Raw genomic sequence first — 12,997 nt, forward strand, 5'->3', positions numbered from 1 at the left:
CAGGGAGTCATGGAATCTGGATGGAAGCAAAGGCACACTATCCTCTTCACTTGGACTTCAGAGGAAGTAGGATGACAGAAAACATGGGCGGTGATGTAGTTTTTGTACAGAATGTGTCATGTTTTAATGACCAGGATCCTCTGTGCTAGGTATCAGCAGCAAGGCACTGTTTGTTTATGACCTCGGCCACTCCTGACTTTCTACTTGAAACAGGACCCCCTGTCATTCATTCTGGAATCAAAGACCTCAAGGTCTTGAAAACAACACAGTCTGGATTTGAAGGTTTCATCAAGGACCAGTTCACCACCCTCCCTGAGGTGAAGGACCGATGCTTTGCCACCCAAGTGTACTGCAAGTGGCGCTACCACCAGTGCAGGGATGTGGACTTCGAGGCTACCTGGTATGAACATGTGCATGTCGTGTCTGCCCTTGTCCCAGGGGCCCAGACTTCATAGGATCTTAGGATGTAAAAGAGAAACTTAGAGGCTATTCAACTCGACCTCCCACTATTCAGAAATCCCTTCTGTTTATTCAGTTTATTAAATTGGTGGTTCTTAAACATGCATGTGCATCAGAATCACACAGAATCAGAAAACGAAGCTTGCTAGGCCCACCCCCAGAGATTCTGATTTTGTAGGACGGAGGTGGGGCGCAAGAACATGCATTTCTTGCAAACTCCCAGGGGATGCAGATGCCACTGGACCAGGGACCACACTTGAAGAAACACTGCATCAAATGAAGAGAGTATCTGGCCTTACTACCTCATAGTGATGCAGAGAAGGCTAAACGAGGGTGACCACTTGTTCCAGTTTGTCAGGGACTTCCTGGTTTTAACACTGAAAGTCCCATGTCTCAGGAAACCTCTTGGTCTGGGCAAACTGGGATAATTGGTCAATCTAGGCTAAACTCAAAATGATATGATGTTCACAAAAGCATTGTATAAGCATTAAATGCCTTAAAAATATTGTCAACTGAAATAACAAACTGAGAGAGATTCTCAAAGATAATGAATTTATTCAGGAACACACAGGAAATCTGCAAATTTGTGGGCTGGCTGCAGGAAACATAGGTGTATCCTAAGAGACTGAGGCAAGGGGAAGCTTTTAAAAGCAAAAGGAAAATGTGTACGTAATTTGTTTTGAGACAAAGAGAACACTGGTTACAGTGGCTATCATGGGAGTTAATGCCAGCTCATTAGCGGAGACCGTGTCAGGCAAGTGTTCTTGTACATCCGGCTAGCTGTCCTTGTGACTCACGTCGCAAGCTGCTGTTTGAAAAGTCCTTGGCAAAATTCTTGTTACAGGCATATGTACATAAGAGCCCTTCAGAGAGTCTTTGCAATAGTTCTTACAGGCATCTGTGCGTGAGGGCCCTCCCTCAGCTTCCTGGCTCTATTTATTTATTTATTTAGCGTCTGACACAAGTGACTCCATTTTGATTCTGATAACTCACAATATAAAGGTATGATTATTATATCCTGACAGGGAGTAATTAGACCTTTCAACTTTCAGAACTTGCTTTTTGATTAGGTATCTCATTCCTTTGCTAAAGCTCTGTAGAAATTTCTACCCTACCATAAACTAGAATCTGCATGCATACCCTTCCCCCATCACCCACTCCCACAGCATTCCCTCCCACTGGTGTAGTTTTTCTCTGCTTCTTTTATTATGTGACAGGTTTTTAAATGCATGATGAGAACGTCACCTCAGTCTTCTTTCCTTTTTACTTCAAGTGCTCTCCATGGGCAGCAGCCTGATGTATTTATGTTGAAAAGAGCATGAAATTGAACATGCCAGAGGCAGGATAGTACTGTAGGCTGGGCCTCCTACCAAAGAGAGGGACTTAGAGCAGATCATGTAACTTTTAAGCTCAGGTTCTTCTTCTCTAATTGGGGATAATAATAGTACCTACTTCAGCTATATTGAGAGAATTCAATGACATCATCACATAAAATGCTTAGCACAGAAAAATCTGTCTAATCTAAAAAACACAGAGGCTGGCACAGAGTAAACCCCCAAATGTAAAAATTCAATGAGCCAGCCAAGCAGAGCAGCAAGATGGTAAGAATACTTGGGAGTCTTCTTCTTAGGTTCTTCGAACATGACAGGAATTTTACCCTAAAATGCCCACTGGGCCCTGGTGCCAAACTATGAAGACAGTCTAGTGATGCTTAATATGTTTGTTGAATGGTGTGTGTGTGTGTGTGTGTGTGTGTATAGGGGAATGGGAAGTGAGGTGTTTTGTTTTTGGCATTACAAGATACTAATCTTTTCTAAAAACATCAATAACATTGTTTTCTGGGGGACAGATAGGTCACTGCTTCTTAGCTTCCTAACACATTCCTAAAATTCCTTTCAGGATCCTCAGTGACCTTCTCTGTGTTTTAGGGACACCATTCGGGACCTCGTCCTGGAGAAATTTGCTGGGCCCTGTGACAAAGGCGAGTACTCACCCTCTGTGCAGAAGACCCTCTATGATATCCAGGTGCTCTCCCTGAGCCGAGTTCCTGAGGTATGTTCTATCAGTTGCCATTCTGAGGATTGGGAGAATGTGTGTCTTCTGTCAGCTCTGAGAAAGAGTTGAGAGTTAAAATAAGAAAGTGGAAGACACATGAGAAATGACATCTGTTGTTGTTCAAAAGCTTGTTATAGCAAGTGAGAAGAGAGCAAAAATGGAAAAATCTGTCTAACCTGAAAACACAGGCCACGGTTGTAGTCCTTGAGTTTTGTTGAAAATTGTTTGAGTCCCTTCAGCCTGCCACTGATTTAAGCCTCATATTCAGGACGCTTGAATGACTTGAGGGAGAGGGGAAATTAGACAAAGGTTGTGTGTTTCAGGAAAACCAGACAATGAAAGATAGATGTAGAGAGATTTCATCCATCCATCCATTCATCCATCCATCCAGCCATCCATCCATCCATCTGTCCATCTACCTACTTCCCCACCCACCCGTTCATTCATTCATTTATTGAATGGTGATTATGTCTCTGGCAGCACATGAAGGATACAAAGATAAATTAGGTATAGTCACTACCCTCAAAGAGCTCATCATTCAGTGAACAAACAAAATAAGTAAACTAACAATTCAGTAGAGAAAAGAGTATTATGAAAATTCAGAGCAAAGCACCTAACTCAGGTATAGGAGATGGGTTCAGCCAGGTTTTCTAGAGGGAAGGGTGTTTGATTTGAGTCTAGAGGTTATCTGAGTTTACTCTCAAGGGTGAGGGAGTAGGGTAGGTATGGAGACAAGAAATAGCATGATACAGTTGTTTACTGTTGAGGGTCTACCACGTGTGAATGGATATATATGAATGAATTATAGTCACTCCATGTGCCTAGAAATGAGGCAGGAACTATAGGAGCCAGTCAAGAGGGCCTTTTTAGGCCTATTTATAGAGTCTGTACCTTATCCTGAAGGCTTCCGGGAGCCACCAAGGGGTTTAAGCAGGATGTTTTGTGCCAGATTTGTACTCTAGAAAAAATCACTCTAACAGAAGTGTGATGAATGTAAAGGTTGATGGACCATAGGCAAGGAGACATGTTGTGATCTATTTCAGAATCTTGCAAAGAGAGTCTGGGCAGGGGTGGGGCTGGAGAGGAGGAGTACCATCCTTAGACCTGGACAAGAGGGACTCCAGCCATGGCTCAGCATTTTACAGGCCCCCTTAAGGCCTTCCTCTGGCTATGCCTCCCTGCACTGAGTGAACAATCAGTGGGGCCACAGCAACGTACCCTGCAGAGGCCCAATGCATTCCCCAGAATTTCCTGTCCAAATAGCCGTGAGACTACTTCTGGAACCTGGGCAAATCTCTTCTCGAGATCTGTCTTCCAGAGGGCGAATCGTGCTATTGGTGTTCACGCTTAGGCCTGAGAGTAGGCAAAGGGGCAGATGTTTGCAGGAGGTATGGATGGCGCTTGATATGCAAGCTGGAGTGTCTACCCCTGTGAGTCCAAGAGAGAAGGTGGGATGGGCCAGGGGCAAGGGGCTGGCTCTTCCCATGCTGCCATGCCCTGGCATGGTACTCCAAGAAGTTAGAGAATTTTAAATTAATACCTGGCCTTCCAGGTTGTTATGAAGGGTATATTTGTCAAATTAGAAGAGTAGAATATATTTCACTTAAAAAATTTTAGCTTGATTAATATAACTTTAAAATCTTTATACATTTGGTATGTGGGTCTCCAATTATACTCTTACTGCAGGGCCTATAAATGTTAGGTACAGGCCTGAAAGGTGGGAGTGGAATGAGGAGGAATTTAGAAGGTTGACTGGCCAGTACCTGGAGGCCAGTTGGATGTTGAAGAGATCTCCCACATTTCTGACCCGAGGAGCCCTTTCTTTTCAGAGAAACAGATGTTGTACACTGAGGGGAGAAGAGTAGGCCCACCATCTAATCACAGAACTAGTAGGAGAGAACAATGTCGGGCAGTGGAGGTACATCAGAGGGTGTCTCCAAGTCAGAGAGAGAACCTGAGTAAAGGGTGCGAGGGTAGGGGAGGTGAGGGTGGCTGGAGTGACAGAGATGGAGGCTCGCAGCTCCTAATGTAATGCATACCACTGTGGATTCCAGATAGAAGATATGGAAATCAGCCTGCCAAACATTCACTACTTCAATATAGACATGTCCAAAATGGGTCTGATCAACAAGGAAGAGGTAAGAGAACTTTAAATACATTTAAAGCACATCTCTGTCCCATCCCCTTCTGCCCCTTTATAAGCCTGGGATGATAGTGTCACCGAATAAAACTCTTAGCAACTGTTGCTTTGGGGAATATTTATAGTTGCCAGTGATTACAGCCCTCTTCAATTCTGGGCCTTTCAATGCCTGAGGTTGGAGTGCCCTCGAAGTGGATGAATGATTATAGAAGGTTGGAAGTCCAAGAGAGAAAGACGGAGAAGGAACAGAGTGTGCCCAAGGAAACAACTCTGAGATCTGCTTCTCCAAAAAGTGCCATACAAGGACACAGCTTCATTATTCTCCATCATGAGGCAATGAGGAGAAAAAAAGATTCTATTTTTCACTTTCTTCCATCATTCCTACCTTTTGATTAACTAGTCAGTTCAGTGGCATAAAATACACACAGGAAAACATGAAAGAGTATTTATGTTTCTAATTGCAATTACAGAAGGTAAGGTGCAGAAATTAATTTTTTGAAAAGAACCCTTTGTCTTGGAAAAAGCATTTCTCCTGCTTTTTTTTTTTTAAGCCATGGCAGAATGTTAAACCACTCAGTGTGTCTGACTAGATAGCCTGAAGTCCTGACTGGTAGGCTGGTGTGGTCAGTTCTTGGGAGATCAGAACCATTCTTCCCTCTTGGACCACATTCAGAATAAGATTTCTCAATTTGCTGTAGCTTCCCACACGTTTCTATTATCTAGAAAACATTATTTTGAGTAATTTGTTTTAGTATGTGTTGGGGAGTAAGATAGGGAAGGAGCCATCTATTAGCATGGCTCTGCTCCAGTAGACTTATATCCTTTGGTGGATAAGCGCTAATGAAGGGGGTCTGCAGAAGGTCCCACATTCTGCACCTGCTGGCCCAGAAGCTTCAAAATCCTTCGGGCCAGGTACCTCCTTTCTGTTTTGCGAGTAATGTGGGTGGCCTCTAGCAGGCTTTGACCACCATCAGCTGGAGGTGGAGGCTAGGGGAGTCACATCTGGAAACAAAGGTCATGCTTAGGTGCCCGCATAGGTGATCTAGAGTTCTGAGTTGCTGAGGAGAGCAACCTTGGTCCCACATGTTGTACATCCAGTCACAAGGAGAGGCAGCACTATTTACTTTAGAGGAAGGAAAGGATATGGCTACCAGAACGTCTTCATTAGAATGTAAAGTCTTTTGAAAGCTTTCTAAAGGGCAGGAGAGGGACCTGAAAGTGATCCTGGCCAAGTCCACCAGAGGCAAAACAAATGGACCCTAAATAGAAAAAAGGATCAGGTGTCATGGCTGGAGCAGTGCTTAGCTCAGAACACCAGACAGAGAGAGGAGGCCTCCTGAGGGCCCCCGACACCTCAGGTCTGCACTAATCCCAGCGTGCTGGGGGGCCACACCCACAGGGTTCTTCCCTCTAGGAAGTCAGACTCGCAGCTCCCTCGTGGAGCCCAGCTGGGACTTGGAGTCAGGAAGGCCTGAGTTCCTTTAGGTCAGGGCTCTACATAAAGGCACCTGAGTGGCTGAACAAGCTGTCCTTGTGTCTGCACTTTGAGGATGGCTGGAGCCACTCTTGGACTCTCACCCAGCAGGTATGTACAAAGTGAACATAACACATGAGAAACAGGAAGTGGGACAAATTGACACCAGCAGAGAAGTGACAAATGACAGGGTGGGAAGGTGGAAGAACTCTAAAAGCACTGCTATCTGGAGCCACTTAGACTTTAGAATTCTATAATTTAGAATTGAGTGAACAGCCCTGCAGACCTCAGACATTTTTGAGGGCATGGTGATCTTACAGCATTGGACAATGACTCATGGTCAAAGTGAGTCACCAAGGAAAGGTTAATTGTGTTCAATACACTGCATTTACAAAGCAGGGACATGGAATGCATTTTTAGAAACATTTATATCTCAATGATTAACATTTTTCAAAAGCTTTTAAATTTTCTAGAAAATTGACTCATCTCTCAACTATTGCCAGAATAATAAGGCATTACCATGCTTGAAGTAACTTTAATGGAGGACATATACATTTTCCTGTTTAGTAAGTTGTTTTTGTTTTTAATATTGAGTCATAGAAAGGAAGAGAGAGCTATTTTAATGTCCCTTAAGTTACCATGTGGTTTTTCTACAGGTCTTGCTGCCATTAGACAATCCATATGGAAAAATTACTGGTACAGTCAAGAGGAAGTTGTCTTCAAGACTGTGACATTGTGGCCACCAATAGGAGTCCACTCTCAGCTGAGGAATTCCTTAAGTCATTTGTGATGCTGGAGATGATAGCATGTAGCCATGTAAAATTTCACACTAGTACATTGATTTATAGTGTTCACTTTCCTCCAATATGAAACAATTTATTTCTTCTACACCTGGCTCAGCAAGGCATTCTGTGGATTACCTTATTAGTAATTATAACATGCTTTATAGGTATAGTTTACTTTAAAATGCTGAGCAGTATTAGGACAGTTTTAAATTAATATTTCTTTTTGGTTGTCTTATGCCTTCGTATCTTACAGAAGCTTTAGAATCAATTCATTAAGAAAATAATCATTAATGGGTGTGTCACATCAATTAATTTGTGCACAGTTTTAAGAAACAAATAATGTTTTCATCTTATAGATGCTTCTAAGTAATGCAGAAAATGAAATAAAATTATATTGAAAAATATCACCGTTGTTACTTCATTTGACTGAATATTTGATTTTAAGAATGCTCTAGCATATATATCATTGATTATTTGTTTCCACTCTGATGGTACTTCTGTGATCTTAAGGTATTGATTTTAAACTTTTTCAATCCTTAGAGAATATTTAATACATACGAGGGTACTGAAAACGAGTATAAATTGTTTTTCTTTGAATAATGCATCCATTATATGCATGAAATGTCACATTTAATAAATGTTAAGACAATATACAGATGGGTGGATGTACATTTAGAAAGAAGACCAGAGAGTATATATGTGAAAATATCAGCAATGACAATTTCTGGATGATGGGATTATGAGTGATTTTTATTTTTCACCATGTACTTTTCTGAATCTTTCAAATATGAACAATTATTCCTTTTATAATCAGAGAAACAAATATAGTTGATGATTTAAAGATGCGTACAGATTTGAAGGCTGGTTATATCAATTGACTAACACTACCATTCTATACATATAATAAAACTTCACAAATTACAACTTTAGAAACCCATGATGAAAACCTGTCCACATGAACATTCTGGGTAACCATTTCCATTTAAAAAAATCTTCATTTAAAAGATAAAATCAAATCTTCATTTTTAAGAATTGCGTACATATGAGCCCTTAGTATTATTTGTTAATAAGACTTCATTCACCTTTATAATACTACTACTTTAGGTTGCATGATATAGTGGTTAATTGCACAAACTCATTTAAATCCTGGCTCCACCTCTCAGTAAGTATAAGACCAGTTTCTTCATCTGTAAAATGGAGGTGAAAAGAGAATCTACCTCATAGGTCTTTTGAGGATTAAATGGGTTAATGCTTGTAAAGTGCTATGGTAGTATTTGGCCTGACACAGAAATTTCTATGTATGTGTTTGTTGAATGTAATAAATGCCTGCCTTCTTTTCATTTGTTATTAGGCCCACATAGAAAAGCCATCATTGGCCTCTGGGTCAGGCAACAGATGGGAGGTGTTGAGAGCAGCAAACCCTACAAGATGCTGGAGGCCATTCACAAGCAAGTGCCTGTTTGGAAAATAACGTGGGATAAGAACAATGAGATAATTTGATGAGGAAAGTGTTGTGCTACATTGAATACTCATGTCACAAAATGTGCTTCTACATTATGTAACTTACATGGTCAAATGACTGGTACATTTTATTCCTCTGCTAATTTGTTAATTCTATTCCAAGAGGAAAGAGTCTAACATGACTTTTCAAAAACAAAAAACAAAACAAAACAAAACCCCCAACTTAATTAGGCCTTTCTTAGTTGATGTTCCCTTACTCTTGTAAGTTTTAGAAACACTGTATTTGCTTCAGAGAAGAAAGCCATGTTAGTGCAGAATCCTTAGAGATTGTGGCCCATTTATACATATGTGCATTTTGCTTCTCCTGAGCTCTTAGCACATTTACTGCGATAGATTGCAAATGAGCTATTGGATGTTATATCCCAGGTGTGTGGCAGGAAAGCCTGTAATATGTGAAATTTTCAAGGACCAAGTTCCTGTTTTGTGAAAGATGTTTCCTTCTTAGAATTGTGAACGACGGGGCTGAAAGCCAGCTTTGGGTTTCACCCGTTCCTTTCAGTTTGGCAGAGGGGCAGGCAGAACTGAACTGTAAACACCTGTGAGGTAATTTGTTTTAAAAACACTTCATGATTTTGCTAGGAAGGCTCCAGGGATTCAGTTCCAGTTCTCTGGGAAGCAGAGTTGCCCTTACAACACTCTCCTCTCTCCTTACTCTCTCTCTCTGCTTACCCCAACCCTATCTTAAGTACTTTCATGGAGGAATCGTGCAGGTGGTTCCAAGCCCACGTGCTGCCGGGGAGGCAGTTTCCATGGCATTCAGTGGAGCGGGCTGTCATGTGGGGCTTGTGGTTTTGGCAGCCAAGATTCTGCCTAAGGTTTGTTTCATATTCTTTAGATTTCATCTCATAATTTTCATAGTGACAGACTCAGAAAATATATATCCTTCCTTTTCCTTTTTAGAGTCAGACTTAAGTTCATACCATTCCTTATTTTTAGACATCAATGTTTTCCCTCTCTTTTTTCTACCCCAATATAGAAGCATAATAAGTCTTTTGAGACAGCATTTTACTGATTTGTCATTGTAACAGAATTTACCTTCTTCAATCACCTGCAGATTTTAACTAGAGAAATTTGAACTTTTTCCTAACCTCTTTATACTTTGTCCAGAAGGAGCTTTTCCTTTCCTCCAGACTCTGAGCTGTGTGGAGTTGGCCCTTTGCAGTCGCCTTTGCTAGACCTTTACAACTTCTGCTTTCTTGTCTGCACTCTTGAGGAAGCCAAAACTTCTTCCCAAAGAGATGAAGCCTTCTAACTAGACACACAGGACCCTTCCAGCTTCCACATACTTGAAACTTATTCTCTGTATGTTTCACAGTCTTAGCACTTGTTTCTCTTAGAGCTTAGCTACCTGCCATTTTTCCATTTGCCCAGACTCCCTCTCAGAAATTCTTAGTTTTGTGGATCCTATTAAGACCCTATTGAGAATATGATGGCTATGGACCTTCTTCCCAGGGAAACGCTCATTCATGTCTCTACAGGTGCCTCTACCTCTGCTAAGGAAGTAGTTCACACATTATCTTTAAAGTGTAAAGGATTCCAATAGAAATCTGCCACATGAGCAATATATTCAACCAAACTTAGAAAGTATACTGCTCACCTTTACATAATAAAGAAATAAACATAGTATTAGTTTCCTTAGGCTGCCATAACAAATTACCATAAACTTGGTGGTGTAAAACAATAGAGATTTATTTCCTCATAGTTCTAGAGGCCAGAGTCCAAAATCAAGATGTGGGCAGTGTGCTAACTCCAAAGACTTCAGGGGAGATTCTATTTTTGCCTCTTCCAGCCTCTCATGCCTTCGGGGGTTCCTCGATTCACACTGCATCACTCTAGTCTCTGCCTCCATGGCTGAATTGCCTCCTCCTCTTTCTGTCTGGCAGGTCTTCCCTGTATGACTCTTATAAGGACACTGGTCACTGGATTTGGGGCCCACCTGGATAACCCTGGGTGATCTCTTCATCTCAAGATCCTTAATGACATCTGCAAAGATCTTTTTTCCACGTAAGGTCACATTTGCAGGTTCTGACAATGAAGACATGGTCTTCTATTTTGAGGGTCACCATTCAACCCAATACACCTAGTAAGAGGTCAGTGAGCTTTTTAAGGGCAGCTCTTCTGGTGTATGTGGATCTTAGCTATACACAAGCTACTCTTCCCTTTAGATCTGGGGGATGGTACCATACACCTCCTGATTTGATCAATTGTCACATAGATGTTTATAAAAGGGTGAAGAGCATGGACTTTGGATGCAGATAGTACTAAGGTTAGACTGGGCTCCACCAATTTCTAGCTGTGTGATCTTGAGCAAGTATTCTCTAAGCTTAAGCTCTCTTGTTTATGAAATGAGAATAATAGTAACACCTACCTCACAGCATAGGGTAGCCAAGCATTAACTGAGATCATGCATGAGCTAGAATGCCTTTGGCTGCAAGTAACTGAATACCTAAGAGTGTCTTAAACAGAAGAGACATCGTGCTTGCTTCAGAAGTTTAAGAAGTAGGCTATCCCAGGATGGAATAGCTAATTCAGTGATGGCATCAGGACTCAGGCTTATTCTACCCTTTGCCCTGCCATCCTCAGTATAAGGTAATGTTTTCTCTATGGCCACAAAATGGGGGATAAAGCTCCTGTTAAAGATGCTCTGGTACCTCCTGCATGACAATCTCAGGGTCTTACTGTATTTTTCATGGGGAAGCTGACCTGTGATACTAAGAGTAGTTCCAGGAAGGAGACTTGAAAATGGGATTTTGGAGCTGGATCACCCACTGGCTCACTAGCAATGAGCCTTTGTAATACTGTAATCACACAATGGTTAAAACCGTCTGCAGAGGTGAATTGGGATAAGATACTGGAGAAAGGAATGGACTGGCAGGGGCAAAATCTCAAATGCTTGAGAGGTGTGGGGGAAATGGTTATTATAAGCACTATGGAATTTGAATGAGTGTCGCTGGGGACCATTAATACATTAAGAAAGGCAATGATAAGTTGAGGATGATTAATAACTAATATAAAGTAGACCATGAAAGCAAGAGGGCCTCCTTGGCAACGTATGAAGACAGTATACATCTAGATGGCAAAAAAAAAGCTTAGGATCAGACCCAGGTCTTAATTATTAGAATAGCAGAGCTCCAAGGAAAATTGAATTCTCTACCCTTGACAGCTCTGTCACACTAAGGTCAGAGTCCTGATTGATGCACTTCAAATCTTGAATCGTCAGCTTTCCCTGAATTCTCTGGGCCTGCAGAACTGGATTATTTCTCCATGTTAAAAGCTAGCACTGCCCCTCTTGCTTGAAGACAATGCAGAAGCTTCTGCTTACAAGGAAACACATGCTTCCTTGGGATATATCCCCACCTCCTGACCACCAGATCCATAAATAGGATAAGTCACATCGTACACCAGCTAGACACATGCTGGGCTTGCTAAGGAAGGAAGGAGACCACAGGCCAAAAGAGTGGCAAAGGCCCAGCCAATAGATATAAAAGCTGGAAGATTATACATGGGTGCTGGATAAAACCCATCCATTTCTCAAATCAAGAAGCAAGAAGAGAAGCAGTTTCCATTCACATGGATGGACAGTTGCATACATTTGTAGTGTTGTCCCAGGATGACATTAAATTTTCTAGCCTTTGTATATGGGACCAGGATCATCAAGACATTCCCTAGGACATCAAATTGGTCCATTATAGCCATGAGACTATGTTAATTGGACGGAATGACCAAGAAGTGACACTTACACTCTGGAGAATGGTAGATAAACCCATCAAAGGCCCACCACATTAGTGACATTTTTAGCAATCTGGTGGTCTAGGACAAGGATTGGTGAAATCTGTCCCACCACTTGTTTTTGTAAGTAAAGTTTTATTGGAACATAACCATGCCCATTTGCTTATATATTGCCTATGGTTGTTTTCATGTTACAATGGCAGAGGTAGTAGTTGAAACAAAGACTATTTGGTCTACGAAGCCTAAAATTTTTTACCCTTTGACCCTTTATAGGAAAAGTTTGCTGAGGGTATTATAGGACATCCCCTCCAAAATAAAGGACACATTATTGCATCTCAAGCTTTATACCACTAAGAAGAAATCACAGTGCTTGGTATTCTCTTTTGGAAGACTCATATTCCACATGTGGTAATACTTCTCCAACACATTTACTGGGTGGCAAGGAAAGCTTCCAGCTTTGTTTGGGGCCCAGAGAAGTAAAAGGCACTGGAGTAGGTCCAAACGGGGTACAGATATTCCTTCTCTTTGAACCATGTGAATCAGCAAATTCTATGCTATTAGAGATGTCTCTGATTGGGGAAGATGCTGTGTGGGGCCGTGAGTGAACTAAAACACACAAGCATTGATTCTCTCAGTCAACAATAACAATCAACATAGAACACTTCTGTCAAATGTTTGGGGATTTCTCTCCACAACAAGCAAGCAATCAATTCTGCAGCAGGCACCCTTTGAGTGCCCTCTAATTCCATTCTATTCTTAGTCTATCTACCTGGAGACAGCATCAGATGCCATAGCTTAAGGAATTAATGCCCAAGACTGCCACCACTGCCCCAC

General features: G+C 41.6%; 2 protein-coding genes across 2 annotated transcripts in view; one reads left to right on the forward strand and one right to left on the reverse strand.

Moving 5' to 3' along the window:
• Positions 1-7,317, forward strand: part of LOC103224536 (uricase) — a 32,945-nt gene extending 25,628 nt beyond the window's left edge. The window contains exons 5-8 of the mRNA XM_007978141.3: positions 214-400; positions 2,388-2,511; positions 4,569-4,652; positions 6,785-7,317. Of these exons, the coding sequence (XP_007976332.3) occupies positions 214-400; positions 2,388-2,511; positions 4,569-4,652; positions 6,785-6,859 (470 nt within the window). The 3' untranslated portion in view covers positions 6,860-7,317. The remainder of the gene's footprint in view (positions 1-213; positions 401-2,387; positions 2,512-4,568; positions 4,653-6,784) is intronic.
• DNASE2B (deoxyribonuclease 2 beta) overlaps positions 1-12,997 on the reverse strand; it is a 61,352-nt gene that overhangs the window by 43,034 nt on the left and 5,321 nt on the right. Inside the window, exon 2 of the mRNA XM_007978144.3 lies at positions 2,453-2,568. The gene's annotated coding sequence lies outside the window, so the exon portion shown is untranslated. The remainder of the gene's footprint in view (positions 1-2,452; positions 2,569-12,997) is intronic.

The sequence above is a fragment of the Chlorocebus sabaeus genome, chromosome 20 (genome assembly GCF_047675955.1).
Source record: "Chlorocebus sabaeus isolate Y175 chromosome 20, mChlSab1.0.hap1, whole genome shotgun sequence".
In the NCBI taxonomy this organism is placed as follows: Eukaryota; Metazoa; Chordata; class Mammalia; order Primates; family Cercopithecidae; genus Chlorocebus; species Chlorocebus sabaeus.